The sequence below is a fragment of the Thunnus albacares genome, chromosome 23 (assembly GCF_914725855.1).
Source record: "Thunnus albacares chromosome 23, fThuAlb1.1, whole genome shotgun sequence".
Classification (NCBI taxonomy): domain Eukaryota; kingdom Metazoa; phylum Chordata; class Actinopteri; order Scombriformes; family Scombridae; genus Thunnus; species Thunnus albacares.
This window is the reverse complement of record NC_058128.1, coordinates 15,311,651-15,325,753: the sequence shown is the minus strand read 5'-3', so window position 1 is coordinate 15,325,753 and position 14,103 is coordinate 15,311,651. Positions and strand designations below refer to the sequence as shown.

Here is a 14,103-nt window from a genome sequence, read left to right as displayed (position 1 = left end):
AGTATTACATCAAAGATATAAATACAATGTTAATGGCATCATTGAAGTCAATAATTACAATAGCATCACAGAAACTATCACAGTCGGCTATCCATTGCAGCAAAGAGCCCTATAATTGCATCCTCTCTACATAATAGATGCTCCATCTTAATGCGTCACAGAGGCATATATACTGTTTCCATGGCATGATACCTCCAACCAGGTCAATAGCGTCCGTTCCCTAATACTCCCTAAACTATGAATTTAAAAGTTAAATTATGTTGTATAAGTGTATTTAAGCGTTTTTCAAGTTTTTGTAAAAACACCTGTTTGATACACTTTTTGAAATATTGTTGCTTATTAAGATAATATGGTAAATATCAATTGTGTCTTTGTCCTCAGAGATATGAAGGTTATAGCATATCAATAAAAAATAAACTTAAGATGACCACTGAGAGATACGCATTTGACCAAAATACCCAAAGACTCATGTTATACAGTTCCCACGTTTCTCCTCACTGCGTCACGCGCGAACACACGCGACGCTTGTTCTTTTTCCCGGATTGGCCAGCGATGCCGGGAAAATTCCTCGTGACATGTCTGCCGGTATAAATACTGCGGTGCCACACTTGTCTACGCAGCCCTGGTTTAAGAGGGAAAATGTATCGTCTCGGCCGACAGTCTATCTCCAAGATCGCTTTCAATTCCTTTTTATCCACTGTGCCACGGGAATATTTTCATTTTACGAGACAATACAATAAAAGCTGGTCGTGTATTGGCTGATTTTTGATCAAATTTGACTTTTAACTGCACGAAAATGCCAAGGGCCAAGAAGAAGAACAGCAGAGGTAAGTTAAGTGAGCTAGCGGCCGCGATGCTTGGGCCTTGCTTTACTCGATTTCCTCGTAGATGACGGTAGTTGTAGTTCTTTTCGTGTTGTGAGTCCATTGAGTGGAGTTGAACGTGTTTACAGTCAGGACTACAAACGGTAAGAGGCTGGCCTGCGTCAAAACACAAAGCTAACTACCCGTAAAAACACAAAGCATCGCTGCTGCTCATCAAATATACCACCATACAACAATATGTTTTTGCTTTATATTTATTAAAAACCTGTTTAATGCTGTTAAATTAATATTTTCACACGAATTATTAGCTATATGGTCGAAGCATGGTACGTTACTTTCCAAGCTAACGTAAGCTAATGTCATTTCTCTACTAGTAAGACACGGCTTTGGTTGCTAGGTAGACAAAAGCTTATCTAAATAAACATAACGTTACTTATTTGATAATTTGACGGCTTTTACCATGATAACTGCTTTACGAAAGTAATAATTATTTGGGGTTTCACGTTCTACAGAACGTCGGTTTGTTGTTTGGCCTCAGAAGGTGTTTAGCCGACTTTGCGGCTAAAGTATTAATTTTGACTAACGTTGGCTGACGTGGAACTAGCACTTAAGACATGCTTATTATATTGGTTGTTATTTTTGAACGACAGAAGCCGGACATTTTGGACTCCACAGAGCGGGGTGTAAAAGAGGAGGCGGAGCCCAGTTCTCCGAAATCAGCTGTCGAGTCCACGTCAACATCACACGCACACACACACACACACACACGCACACATAATAGACTGTAATAGGTGGTTAAAACGGCCTTTACAATCAGCTGATAGTACTTCTTGTAGTTTTTATGGTTGGCTTTACACATGTAGGTACAGTAATTCTTGATTGTAACCGCAATAAAACGTGATTGTACAGTGACATGTTTACTAACATCACATCCTCCAGAGGTGAGTTCAGGCCAGGGCAGAGACTGTGGTTGGGAATCTGGCTGCAGATTATGTGTTTTTCATTGAAAAGTTTCTTATAACTAACAAAATAGGAGCTTTTTAGTATTGGAAAATGAGCACAGCCTAGATTTTCACACTAATTTAGCTGTGAATTTTTACAACACCCCCACAATCCTCCTTGTTATCATGAAAACATTTTAAGATATTATGCTGAGACTCATTCTGGACTATGTACAAAAACTGCACTCCTCTTTTTCTGAAATCTAGTTTTGCAGCTAAGGCAGTAATTGCTGTGGCAGATTGTCCGTCATGTTATAGAAGTTTGCATTTGTTGACCCATGTCTCCCCAACCTGAACATCATGTTGTGTTTACACAGCCGACAGAAGCGTGGGTTGCCCTTGACCCTGACAACATGGTGCATTTTCTCATGAGATAATGAAAGCACCAGCAGGATAAAGCGTGCAAAGGACATGGGGCAGATTAGATAACTGCAGTATTTGCTACAGTACCTGTGTGGCGCCGGGATTACATAATAGGCAGACCTGCTGCACTGTACTAATGCATTTTGATTTGATTAGGCTGGATTATATTTTTTCTGCTTATGTTAATCTGTCTTTTTTTTTGTTTTTTCCAGGGGGGCAGCATGGAAATGTGCAGCCTTTCAGTGATGAGGACGCCTCCGTTGAGACCCTCAGCCATTGCAGCAGCTTCAGTGACGCCACCAGTGTAGCAGATGATGGTACGTGTGTGTGTGTGTCTGTGTGTCTGTGTGTCTGTGTGTCTGTGTGTCTGTGTGTCTGTGTTTTGTACACTTTGTTATGTGTATGCTTCAGCCTTTGTTTGAACTTGTGAATACACATGTTTGGCTATGCTGTCATGGGGTGTGTCTGCATGGGCCAGTGTTTGCAATTTGTATTCTCTTTTCATCAAATGGGGAATGCACAAGATGGTTTAAATTCTGCAGTGAAGCTTCTCACTGGGCAAACAATTGAGTAAAACTACTAAAATAAAATAAGTGTTTCTATCATTATTTGACTCAAATCCTCTGAAAATTTTATTGTCCACTTAACGCATGTTGTGGTGTTGCCAGGTGGAGAAGCCAGTGAGGACACAGCCCAGGAGGATTTCCAGTATAAGCTGAAGGGGTTCATAGACAGCACGGTGGATAAGAGGTATAAAGTCTTGCTTGATAAATTCAAAACAGTCTACATACACGTTATCTGATCTTGGCATGCAGAGTGCATGCAGAACTATTCAGAAATCGTTTGACTGCCAAGGATGAAATGGTCTGTTTTTCACTATTGTTAAACAGTCAAAATAATTTAACAGAAATACATGCACAGTGTAGAATAATACACTTGAAATATTGACTCAGAGCCTCCAGCAGCAGATGTTTCAAAGTAGGTGTGACTAATATAGTTTGAAGGGCTTATTTCTGGGATGGGTAGCTGGAGTTTAGAGTGCTGCTGTCAGTCACAGGAGAAAGGTATCACTGGGGTTTGCAGCCCAGTCAAGTTAAAAATAGACTTCATCCCCAAAAAGGCCAGTCACCATTGGTGAGTGTTGAAAGTGATGATGTTAAAGTAGGGATGCACCAGTAGCACCACCTCACTGCCAGCACCATTTGGGTGTTTTTTTTTTTTTTTAAAGTTAAACTCAAGCTTATAGCTGCAACACATCTCCTCAACATAACAGTGAACATTATAAACTGTTAGATTTTTGACCATTTGGTGAAAATGGATGACACAGTTCATCTTTCAGATGGCAGTCACACATCAATTCATGTATGTAAAATAGAATGGTGTTAAGTCACTTAGTTTTGAATTTGTGTGAAAATGTATTACCAATAAAATATAAACTCACTGAATTATATTTATTGAAACTTTTAACATGAAATTTTTAAATGTGAGGTGGAAATAATATATTCTGACATTTCAATGTCATGCATCCTTCCGATTTAATCATTTGTGCAATGGCAATAATGAACGTTTGTTTCCACAGTGCTAAGACCAGACAGGGGGCACTGGACGGGCTTAAAACGGCAATGGCCACACGGATCCTGTACGAGTTCATCTCAGAGAGAAGGATGACCATCACAGACAGCATCGAACGCTGTCTCAAGAAAGGTACCTAAAACATTATTGCAGTTATTTCAACTGTCTTGTTGTTTATTTATTATTTTAAAGGTATTTTCTGAATGATGGGTCTAGTTCTTAACATCAGCTTTTTGTAACTGTCAGGCAAAGGCGAGGAGCAGCGAGCAGCGGCGTCTTTAGCCTGCCTGCTGTGTATCCAGCTGGGCTCGGGCATCGAGAGCGAGGAGGTGTTTAAGACCCTTAAACCCATCTTCAAAAACATCCTGGCAGATGGATCAGCCAACATTCAGGCCAGACAGGCTGTGAGTACCTGATTTTATTACTCTTTCTATTACCGTGGAAGAATGCGGTTGATTTTTCTGAAACCTCTATGCTGTGAAAAGCCAGCTGAAAGGAGTCTCTTTGTTCTTGTAATAGGTGGCAACAAGTCTGGGCCTTTGTACTTTGGTTGCAGAAGATGACATTTTGGTAAGTTTTGATCATTTTCATTGTCTTTTCTGTGGTTTGACACTTCTGGGATTGAGGGCAAACTGCAGTGACGTCTCCTTTACAACCTGTTTCAGTTGTATATTTGTAGTAATTATTGGTTGTGACATTGTGCCTCCTCCGGTCATCCCCCTTGGAGTTAATCATGAAGGCAGAAACATGTTAATTGTGATGAGTTTGTTGTTGTTGTTTTTTAAAAAAACATTCCTAGTAGTTCTTGATTTTTGCATGACAAACTCCATTCCTGATAAGATCCTCTGCTGCTTCCTGCTCTAGGACGTGCATTCCACCATGGAGTGCTTTGAGAACCTGTTCACCAGGTCCTACACGAGGGTAGATGGTACCTGTCCTTCGATCAGTCTCCAGACAAGCCAACTCCACACCAACGCTCTGCTGTCCTGGGCATTGCTGCTCACCATCTGCACTGCCAGCCAACTCAAAGACATCCTGCGCAAGTAAGACCAACTGTCACAAATGATAAAACATAAAGTCAAGTTCACCTCAACTACATACCGCAGAGAGAGCCAAACATGATTTATTAAATTTTTTTGTAGTCATGTCATTTTACTGCTCTTCAGATCTAGATAAGCATTAGAAAATAGAAGAATATATTTTTAAAAAATTTAGATGCATTTATTTTGTTATTCAGACACCTGCCCAAACTGCCAAGGTTGTTGGAAAGTGAGGATGTCAATATGAGAATCGCTGCAGGGGAGACCATCGCCCTGCTCTTTGAGCTGGCCAGAGACATGGACTCTGTAAGTTCACATCCATGCTGTTCAATTTTCACATGTTTAATGTCCCATCACTTGTCATTCCTGTACTATCAACTGTTGGGACAAAAAAATGGAAGACATCACTGTTGCTGGATACAAAAGGACTGTCATTTTAGTCTTTTTAAATTGCGTTAAATTTACATGCATGTCTGGCTGAATAGTTTTCATTGGTCATGAGTGCAGCATTTCTTTACCTTGTGTCCCTTCAGGACTTTGAGTTTGATGACTGGGATGAACTGTGCGATAAATTGAATGCATTGGCCACAGACTGCAACAAGCACAGAGCCAAAATGGACAAGAAGAAGCAGCGGTCGGTATTCAGGGATGTGCTCAAGGCTGTCGAGGTGAGTATTCCGTGTTTTGACAGTTTTATAATTTGCAATTTGGGCTTTTAACTTCCTGCTTATTATATAGAGTGGATTGGAGTGACAGACTAGAGATGCAGCATTTTTTTTAGCGGAGGACAACTTTGAGAGGGCACACTTTGCTTTTTTTTTGAGGAGGATTGAGGCTGTGAATAAGGTCAAGGTTACTTTATTATCTCCCATAGGAAAAATAGTCTTGGATAAAGGAAACTGCTTCATCAAACCAGACATTACAATAAAACACATTAAATAGTCCCTATTTAATGTGCAGACATTAGCCTGGGATAAAACAGCTGAGCAAATTAGTCACAAAACCATTCACACTTTTAAAAGAGATTTGAAGGCATACTTCTCAGAACATACACATCTTAGTACATAAATTACAAGCAACAACACATCTTACTTTACATGCTTACAAGCACACAAGCGATTGATGGAGCCTGCCTCTGCCCCTGCTATTGTCTGTCCTGATGAACATTTATAACAGTTGTTCTTAAACAAAGGGACCCTGTAGCTCCTTCCAGAGTTCAGCAGCACACACTCAGAGTTGGAAAAAGTTGGATAAAATCCTGTTAGCCTGCCGAATAGTTGACTGCTCAAAAATGTGTTGGAGTGAGGGGTGTGGGCGTTCCCATAATCTTCCCTGCTGTTTACTTACAGTCCAGACTAACACCCACACTCAGTAAATGTAGTGCTCAGTGCGCCAACCGATGACAGAGACGACACAAACAATGTGCAGCAAGAGCCCTCCTCCATGTCACCAGCACGGCAGCGCCACCTTGGTGTTTCACATCAGTGTAAGAATCTGTTTGTGTCCATGGTTATCTTTCTCACCACCCTCTATATATTCTTTCAGGAGGGCGACTTCCAGTCCGAGACCATTCGCTTTGGGACAGAGCGCATGACCATTGACAGCTGGGTTAGAAAGAGGACATACGATGCTTTCAGAGAGTTTGTGGGCTCTGGGATGAACTACCACCTACAGGTATCTTTTTAATGAGTTGTAAAGTATCTGTGGAATGTTGTCATAAATGTAAATACAAAATTTAAATGCATAATGTGCGTTGACATCGCCTATAACAGAAACTAATACCTGATAGTGACATTTTAATTTAATTGCACTACAGTTTTTGTTCTCATGAGGCTCTGTTTGACTGGATGATAAATAACAAGAGGTCATTTTTCCTGCACTGACACAGCAGTGATACAAAATATAGTAACTGTCTGCCTGATGCGGGAAGATGGCTAATTAACTTGATTTAGGATAATGTTGCATATTTGAGGGGGGAGAAAGAAACCCATTTAAAGGCAGCTGGTTGGACAGTTAGTTTGCAATCTGGCCGACAGCCCACGCTTGTGGAAAACATGCAACAATTTCACAAGTGAAGATGAGACAATGGAACATATTTCAGACCACATAACACTGCAAACAGTATCCTAAATAAACTAGTTTCTGTTCAGATTTGTCCTACGCTGACATTTATATTATGCTAATGATTAGCAGAACTGTGTTTTCAATTGTTTTTGTTTTTAACTTTTCTCCAACCAGGCAAATGAATTCATCAGAGATGTGTTTGAACTGGGACCACCTATGTTGGTTGATTCAGCCACAATGAAGGCCATGAAAATCTCTCGCTTTGAAAGGGTATGTTTTGTTTTGTTTCCCGATTTTAAACACAAATCCTTGTAGCTTTTTTTTTTTTTTTTTTTTTTTTTTTTTTTTTTTTTTTCCCTCCACTTTGTATTAACACCCCTGCCCTCTCTTTTCCAGCATCTCCACAACTCTGCCGCGTTCAAGGCTCGGACCAAGGCCAGAAGCAAGTTCAGGGACAAGAGGGTGGATGTTGGTGAATTCTAATTTTGTCTTTTTTTTTTTCTCTTTTTTTTTTTTTTTTTTTCATTTTTGGACTCTAATAAGTTATTTATAAGGCTCCCCTGCTTTTTAAATGAATTGTCACAATGTGTGTTCACGTGATCCTCTCCAAACATCTATCTTTTGAGTATCAAACAGTCAGCCCCTGTAGACTTTAAATGTGGCTGTATCATAGATGTTGTGCTTTGAAAAGGACAGAACATTTATTACACAATATTTTTTTATAGCTTCTGGTCAAATCTACAGGAGATGAGTGTTTTGATATCAAACAATAGGTTTTGGGTAACTTTAATGTATCCACACAAACAGTGGTGTTGTATATACTGTAGAGTGTATATTTGTTTTGTCTTCCTGTTAATATTCAGTATGTGGCCTTTTTTTTTTTTTTTTTTTCTTTTTTCTTTGGGATCTTTGTACTAAGTTATATAATTCCTTTCCAGCATTTGTCTTGCACCATGTATTTCTCTTTAGTTCATAGTGACGTCAAAGACATATGTTATTGACCTAACCCTTCCATGGATATGTATTAAGTTGCACTACCTAGTTAACCCCAAGCAGGTTATTTCTGTACAACCTTGTTGAATATTGTGTTTTATTTTAGTATCTGGTATATAATCTTAAGGGTGAGGATGGTGAAATAAACACTGAAAAGCTGTAACAAATGGATCTGTCATTTTTTTTGCTCATATTTTATTAGACAAGAAATAGAGTTCACACAGAAATTTCACTGGAAGAGGAGTTTTTGTTTGGGTTAGCAAGTGAGTTTTAAAAACCAGAAATCTCGTTCCCTCTTTAAACTCCTGGTAGATATATATGAAGGTCGTTTTGAGCAGAGGGGGCAGTACAAATAGTATTCATTGCTACTTCAACATATCAAAGTGAAGGATCTTGCAGCCAAGGTGACAGTGCCATTATGGTGAGGGTGAGTGAGCAGTACACTGCCGGCTACCTTCCTTCATAGATCTGAGGCTCTGTGATGGAACCTCTTGGTTTATTGATACAAGTAGTGGAACGATTCAGGTGGCAGAGGAAATAATGGAGGCCTAACATACATCGTACACAACATATTTACTCCCCCAGGCCCCGCTTGAAGGGGTTCTGTTATAGAGCAATAAAAATAGTCCATAACAGCGATGAGTGTCACATGATAAAGGTAAACGTCGCAAAGCTACAAATAGTCCCATCAATAATGTTGGCCTGGAGTTTGGAGTACACACAAGCAGCCTGCAATCGATTCACACATTCAGCAGCCTCATACCTCTGGTGCAATAATATTACCTTCAGGGGAAAGCAGCAACATCGAGCTGAAACATCTTTCATGGCCTGTCTGATTGCTTTCCACCACAGGATGGTCCTGTTAATGTACTGAAGAGATTCTTGTGTCCATAAGCCTTTTGTTTTGTCCTTTTTACCCAAGTACTTAAAATAAATAGATCTGATGAAGCATCTGTACAGCAAACAGAAATGAACATATGTTGTTAAGAGTTTTGGGAGGATGAGCCTCTTTCTTGCAGGCTCCTCAACTACAGGAGTTCCCATAGGGGCAATCTGAGTCTCTTATTGTTCTTAATAAGTTTCCTTTGGGGCATATTATCCAGAAACGAAATATGTCTGCTGCTGTGCAAATATCTCGCTAAAACCTTGTGAGAAAGACAATTAAATTCTGGCCTATATGGCGTCTATTTTGTTATGTTTAGTCTGATGCCCACAATTTAGGTGCAAGTCTTTTTTCCCCCAGCATTTGTCCTGTATGAACATACCCAAATTTGTACATGTTGTCGAAAAAGCACTTGTTTCCAGATTTGGTGAATTGGAATTTTGCCTGAGCATCTTAAGCTTGCAAATCAAAATCTCCATTTAATTACCCTCTTTAAACTCATCCACCCTACTTGTTATTCTACTTTCCTCTTCACTGTGTGTTTAATTTCCTGTTAAACCTTTTAACTGTGTTGACACACATTCTGACACAGGGTAATCTGCATCACCTCCCAGCCCTCCCTCCTCATCAAACCTCAACAAATCTGAAAGAGATACAGAGACTGTGTTTCAGTGTCATTTCCCATTTCTTTCTCTTAGTCAGAGGAGGCCAATGCCCTTTGTGATAAAACAGGAAGTTGCTTGTGACATGTCTGCAACTTCCTGACACTGGTTTGCTTCACACTTGTGGGCTGTGAGGATGACCATCTTTCTGTGAAGGGGGGAGATTATTAAAACTTAAACTGCATTGACAGTTACCAATTACATAATAGTTCCTTCATCTCTTGAATATGTATTAGTTAAATGCTTTGGGAGGGTATATTTAAAGCATGACAGAACTCATTTTTTTTGGAATTTGGACTATAAGAAAACCCTTTATTTTAAATGAACATTTTAACAACATTTTGGTATAATTTGAAGTGCTAGACATTGACCCAGAACCTACTTGATGGTGAATTATGATGGTAAAAATGAATAAATGAATAAAAGTGAATTATGGTAAAAAAAACAACTAAAAAAGTAACTGATTGTTTTGGCCACATGGGGGAAGCAGAAACAACAATCTGATGACATGTTACCATCTTTTAGGTTGATATGGTGAACATGTTAGTAAATAGTTGCTTATTTATACATCCAGCAGACACAGAGTAACAATGGCGTTCACTTGCAGATGCGTTTCTGGTCACGTGGTGAATGCCAGTCCAATATGATGGCCAAAGGTCAAGGTCACTGTGACCTCACAAAACACGTTTTTGGCCATAACTCAAGAATTCATACGCTAATTATGACAAAGTTTCACACATATGTCTAATATGGTAAAATGATGACATTTTATATCAAAAAAGTCAAAGGTCAACTTCCCTGTGACATCATAACGTTCTGCAAAAACACTTTTCTGGCCATTATTCAACACCGTAACTCAAGGACAGAAGTGAACTGTGACCATATTTCACATTTGGATACTGTATTGGTGACACTAATCTTGGGTCTCCACCTTGAAACTGTGGTGATTGTATAGATCTTCTGTGCTGCTGGATTGAAGATGTGTGTGAAGCATCCACATTTTAGAATTTGTAGCTACTTTGCAGCAACATCCATATCTGAAGCTTTGTCTACTGTCACGGCTACAACTTTGTGTTCTATCAGAATCAGTTTTATTGGCCAAGAATGTGAAGACGTACAAGCAAAATACACTTAACACCTTTTATTTCATTCCTTCCTTTGCTGATGAGAGTCGTGAGAGTGAACCAAAACAGTAGTTTGTGGGCCTTGAAGCCACAACAATGAGCTGAAAGACGTTAAAAAAAAAAGCTCAACTGATGGTAATGGCAGAGTTAGGTGATAATTCTCAGTGGGTTTGCCACTATCAGTAACTCCTTTCAATTCTTCAGTGTTTACTTAAGAGTTTAACACTTCTAATCAAAAATCGTATTAGTTTCAGTGTAGATTTTCCAGATTGAAAACAAATAACTCCCAGTATATAGGACTTTTCTGTAAATAAACATTATCATTTGATTAGATCCTCTTTATCTCGCTACAGTCAGCAAGGTAGAAAAAGAATGCTGAGAATGCTAATGGACCATTGTTATTATTCACATTTCATCCCAGCCTGTTGTATGCAAAAAAGAAAAATCATCACAACGCAATTAAGAGGGAATAAATGAGGTTCAAATGAATAAGAGATGTGATAAGGTATCTCGAATTTAATCAATAATTAGTTTCATTTGTGTGTCGTTATGCCCTCAGCACGATGTACAAGACTGAACGCTCTCACTGTTCCATTGACTTTCTGGTTAAGCGATTCCTTCTCTGTTGTGCAAGTTGAGAATATGCTGTGGAAAGCGCCGTGGTGCTTGAAAAGACGAGACGTAGAGCAAAACAGAACAGAATATGTCAGTCGTGGGTGGGATTTGACTGGTGGGTGTATGAGCAAAAACAATGAACTCAAAGGCAGCTTTAAAGGGAAAGAAAATGCAGACTCTGCTGTTGCGCATCTCAACCGATTGTTGCAATTGACTGTTTGATATGATACTTATGGAAACGAGTATTCTGTTTCAGCCAATTGATCTTTTCAAGGCGATTGATGATCGTCTGTGATTAGCTGCCATACGAAGACACTGTGAGCCAGTCGTTGCCATGGCTGGTTAGGCATCCCTTGTTGAGTGTAGTTTTCCATTCATCGTACCACACATTGGCGGCAAAAAGGGCCTGAAGCCAAAGCATTGAGCATGTGTGGCAGTCACGCGCGCGCACACACACACACACACACACACACACACACACACACACACACACACACACAGATCAAGTCAGTCTACACAAACACACACACTCCAGATGGATGCTTTTCAATAGCTAACCAGTTTAATGTATTTATTCCACTTGTGTGCTTCTGGCATCTCAGCAGCTGTTACTGTGGCACACATTATAGATCAGCCTAATTCTTTGTAAATGTCTGATGTTGACACTGGTGTGCCACCCACATATACTTCTCTCTCTCTCTCTTCCCTTCCTCCTCCTCCTCTCTCCAACATCTCCTTTTCCTGGCCTCAGTCGCACCCTGGAGCAAGGCGTGTACAGTAGCTATCACAATGAAAAATGGATGGAGAGATTAGCGGCACTTTGTCACCGAATGAGTGCTGTATGTTCTCCATCCCGAGATGCCATGGGGCTTGTTGTTGTGACGGATAAAATGACTGTTGCCTCTGATGACTGCAATTATGCTGCATACATATATCAAGAGGATGATTTATCTCATTCGCTGTCACCTTCTGGGGCATTGATGTGCCACAAACTGAGAGCAGAAAATTCCTCAGAACGATTTGTGCTTTAAATATAGATTGTCGAAACTTGCTTTCTTCTTTTGTTGTTTTCAGTCGATACTTGTGGTTCGGATTAGGGTTATGAAGCGCTGACATGACTTTAACTCCTGAAGAAAAATAAATCAGCATCTCTCGCTCACCCGCTTGTCTGGTTGGTCTCTGGAGAGAACAAACATACACACACATACACACATTCTGAGGGAGATCATTGCAACAACAGGAACATGACGACCCTGGAGACAACTCAGTGTATGTGCTTGTATTGACTACCTAGATGTGTTTTATTTAACTCAGCCTTTGTGTTGATGAGGCATATTGAGCTGCAACATCACCATAGAGACAGAGGATGGATGGTTTTCCATTATTTAAGATATTGCGCACCCATCACAAAAGCACCGTGAGAATAAATCACTTGTATGTTCAGTAGGAACGTACACGTCTGCACAAAAGTTAAGTGAGAGGAATGTAAATAGAAAGTGAGAAATGTTGATGTGTCAACTTATGAAGTGAGACATAGAGAAAATTGGCAGACTCCCAGGAGAGAGATATTAGCTGTTTTTCCCAAGTGCAGCATATTGAGCCATAAATCATTGGTCATATAGTGAGTTTATATTGGGCCTGTTTCTTACAACCAATGCACATACTGCAATCCATATTTAATGCATAATGATTCAGGTTCTATAGACTCACATTCATGGCCTGAAGCCTCACTTTTGTTTTGTTCTACGAGTGTATCAGTGTTGGTTTGCCTGATGTCTGTACTTCTGGTGACCATAAGTCTAATTTTAGGGAGACCAACTGTTTCCAGTCATGGTTAGAGGTATTAATAGCAGTCATTTAAGCTTAAAATACATTAAAGATGGAAATGTGTGTTGTGATGCAGAAAGAAGATCAGACAGTGCTGCAGTCTGGGTCAAAGGTCTTGACTCGAAGTAAATGAATACAGAGGTGCAACATGTACCTTGACAAAAAGCAAACAACATGTAACATGTTATCTATGTTGCAGAACATGTAAATACAAAAAAAACAGGTAGTTATATATTTGTTTGCTATAAATATAAAGAAAATTGATTAAAAATGCTGTTATTGGGTCCAAAAAGTGCACACAAATGAATGAATTTGACAGAATATCTTTGTTTTAACATTTGTAATACCCTACAAAAAATATACAATAGCTCTTGAAGAGGATCTTTTATACTTTATTTGGTGTATCAACCAACTGCAAAGTTGTTTATGTAAGCAAACTATGTACTTGCACTGTGTTAATCTGTGTTTACCACTTTTTCTTAAAAGGTTAACATTGTGGCATGAGGATATTTCAGAGCACACCAGAGCTTCGGTGTTAACAAGATGAAATGTTTCGTGGAGGATTACAAATTGTGTTTACTCTGTTGTGAGTGATTGGCTGCATACAAAATAGATATAATGACTATTTGATAGAATGATTACTCAACCTCTTCTGGGTCTCTCTCATGTGTAATTTACAATCTCCTTGAAAGCGGAATGCGCACTCAGCATAAGTTGGGGAAATAAACAGCACGTTCCTGGTTTTATAGATTAGAAATACAGTAAATAAATAAATGGAAACTCATACAGTACCTGGTCTACATAAAAGCATAATTTTGTTAGACAAAACTTGAATTATGCACCATCATTTGTTTATGTGTATATATTTAGTAATATCAGTTGTTTGTATATGTGGCAATTGTTGCAGAGTTTTTACTCTTTTTAGCTTAATGATATTCTTTTACTGCTCCTGCAGAAAAACTGGTTTTAGCTGAAGGAAGTTAAGTTTATTCATATTGCAGCTTTCTAGAGCAGGAGAGCAGTGAAAACAAGCTACGAATCATCTAATGCAATTATGCTCTGTGTTCATTTTGCTTACATTGCTTCTGACATCATTGAAACGCACACGCTGTCAGAGTAATGATGATGTCAAGGC

At 39.3% G+C, this 14,103-nt stretch overlaps 1 protein-coding gene across 1 annotated transcript; it reads left to right on the top strand.

Annotated features, from left to right (window-relative positions):
- The first annotated feature begins 599 nt into the window (after positions 1-599).
- ifrd1 (interferon-related developmental regulator 1) lies at positions 600-8,020 on the top strand. Its single transcript, XM_044343561.1, has 12 exons — positions 600-827; positions 2,401-2,505; positions 2,857-2,938; positions 3,768-3,892; positions 4,007-4,164; positions 4,280-4,330; positions 4,625-4,803; positions 4,998-5,106; positions 5,334-5,468; positions 6,346-6,474; positions 7,039-7,134; positions 7,261-8,020. The coding sequence occupies exons 1-12, from the start codon at positions 797-799 to the stop codon at positions 7,345-7,347; spliced, it is 1,287 nt and encodes a 428-aa protein (XP_044199496.1). The 5' UTR covers positions 600-796; the 3' UTR covers positions 7,348-8,020.
- The last annotated feature ends 6,083 nt before the right edge of the window (positions 8,021-14,103 follow it).

Excerpts from the sequence above, each read along its gene's own strand:
- ifrd1 (XM_044343561.1), top strand. The coding sequence starts at position 797 with ATGCCAAGGGCCAAGAAGAAGAACAGCAGAG. Across the intron at positions 828-2,400 it reads CAAGAAGAAGAACAGCAGAG|GGGGGCAGCATGGAAATGTG; the intron begins GTAAGTTAAGTG and ends TGTTTTTTCCAG. Across the intron at positions 4,165-4,279 it reads ACATTCAGGCCAGACAGGCT|GTGGCAACAAGTCTGGGCCT; the intron begins GTGAGTACCTGA and ends TTCTTGTAATAG.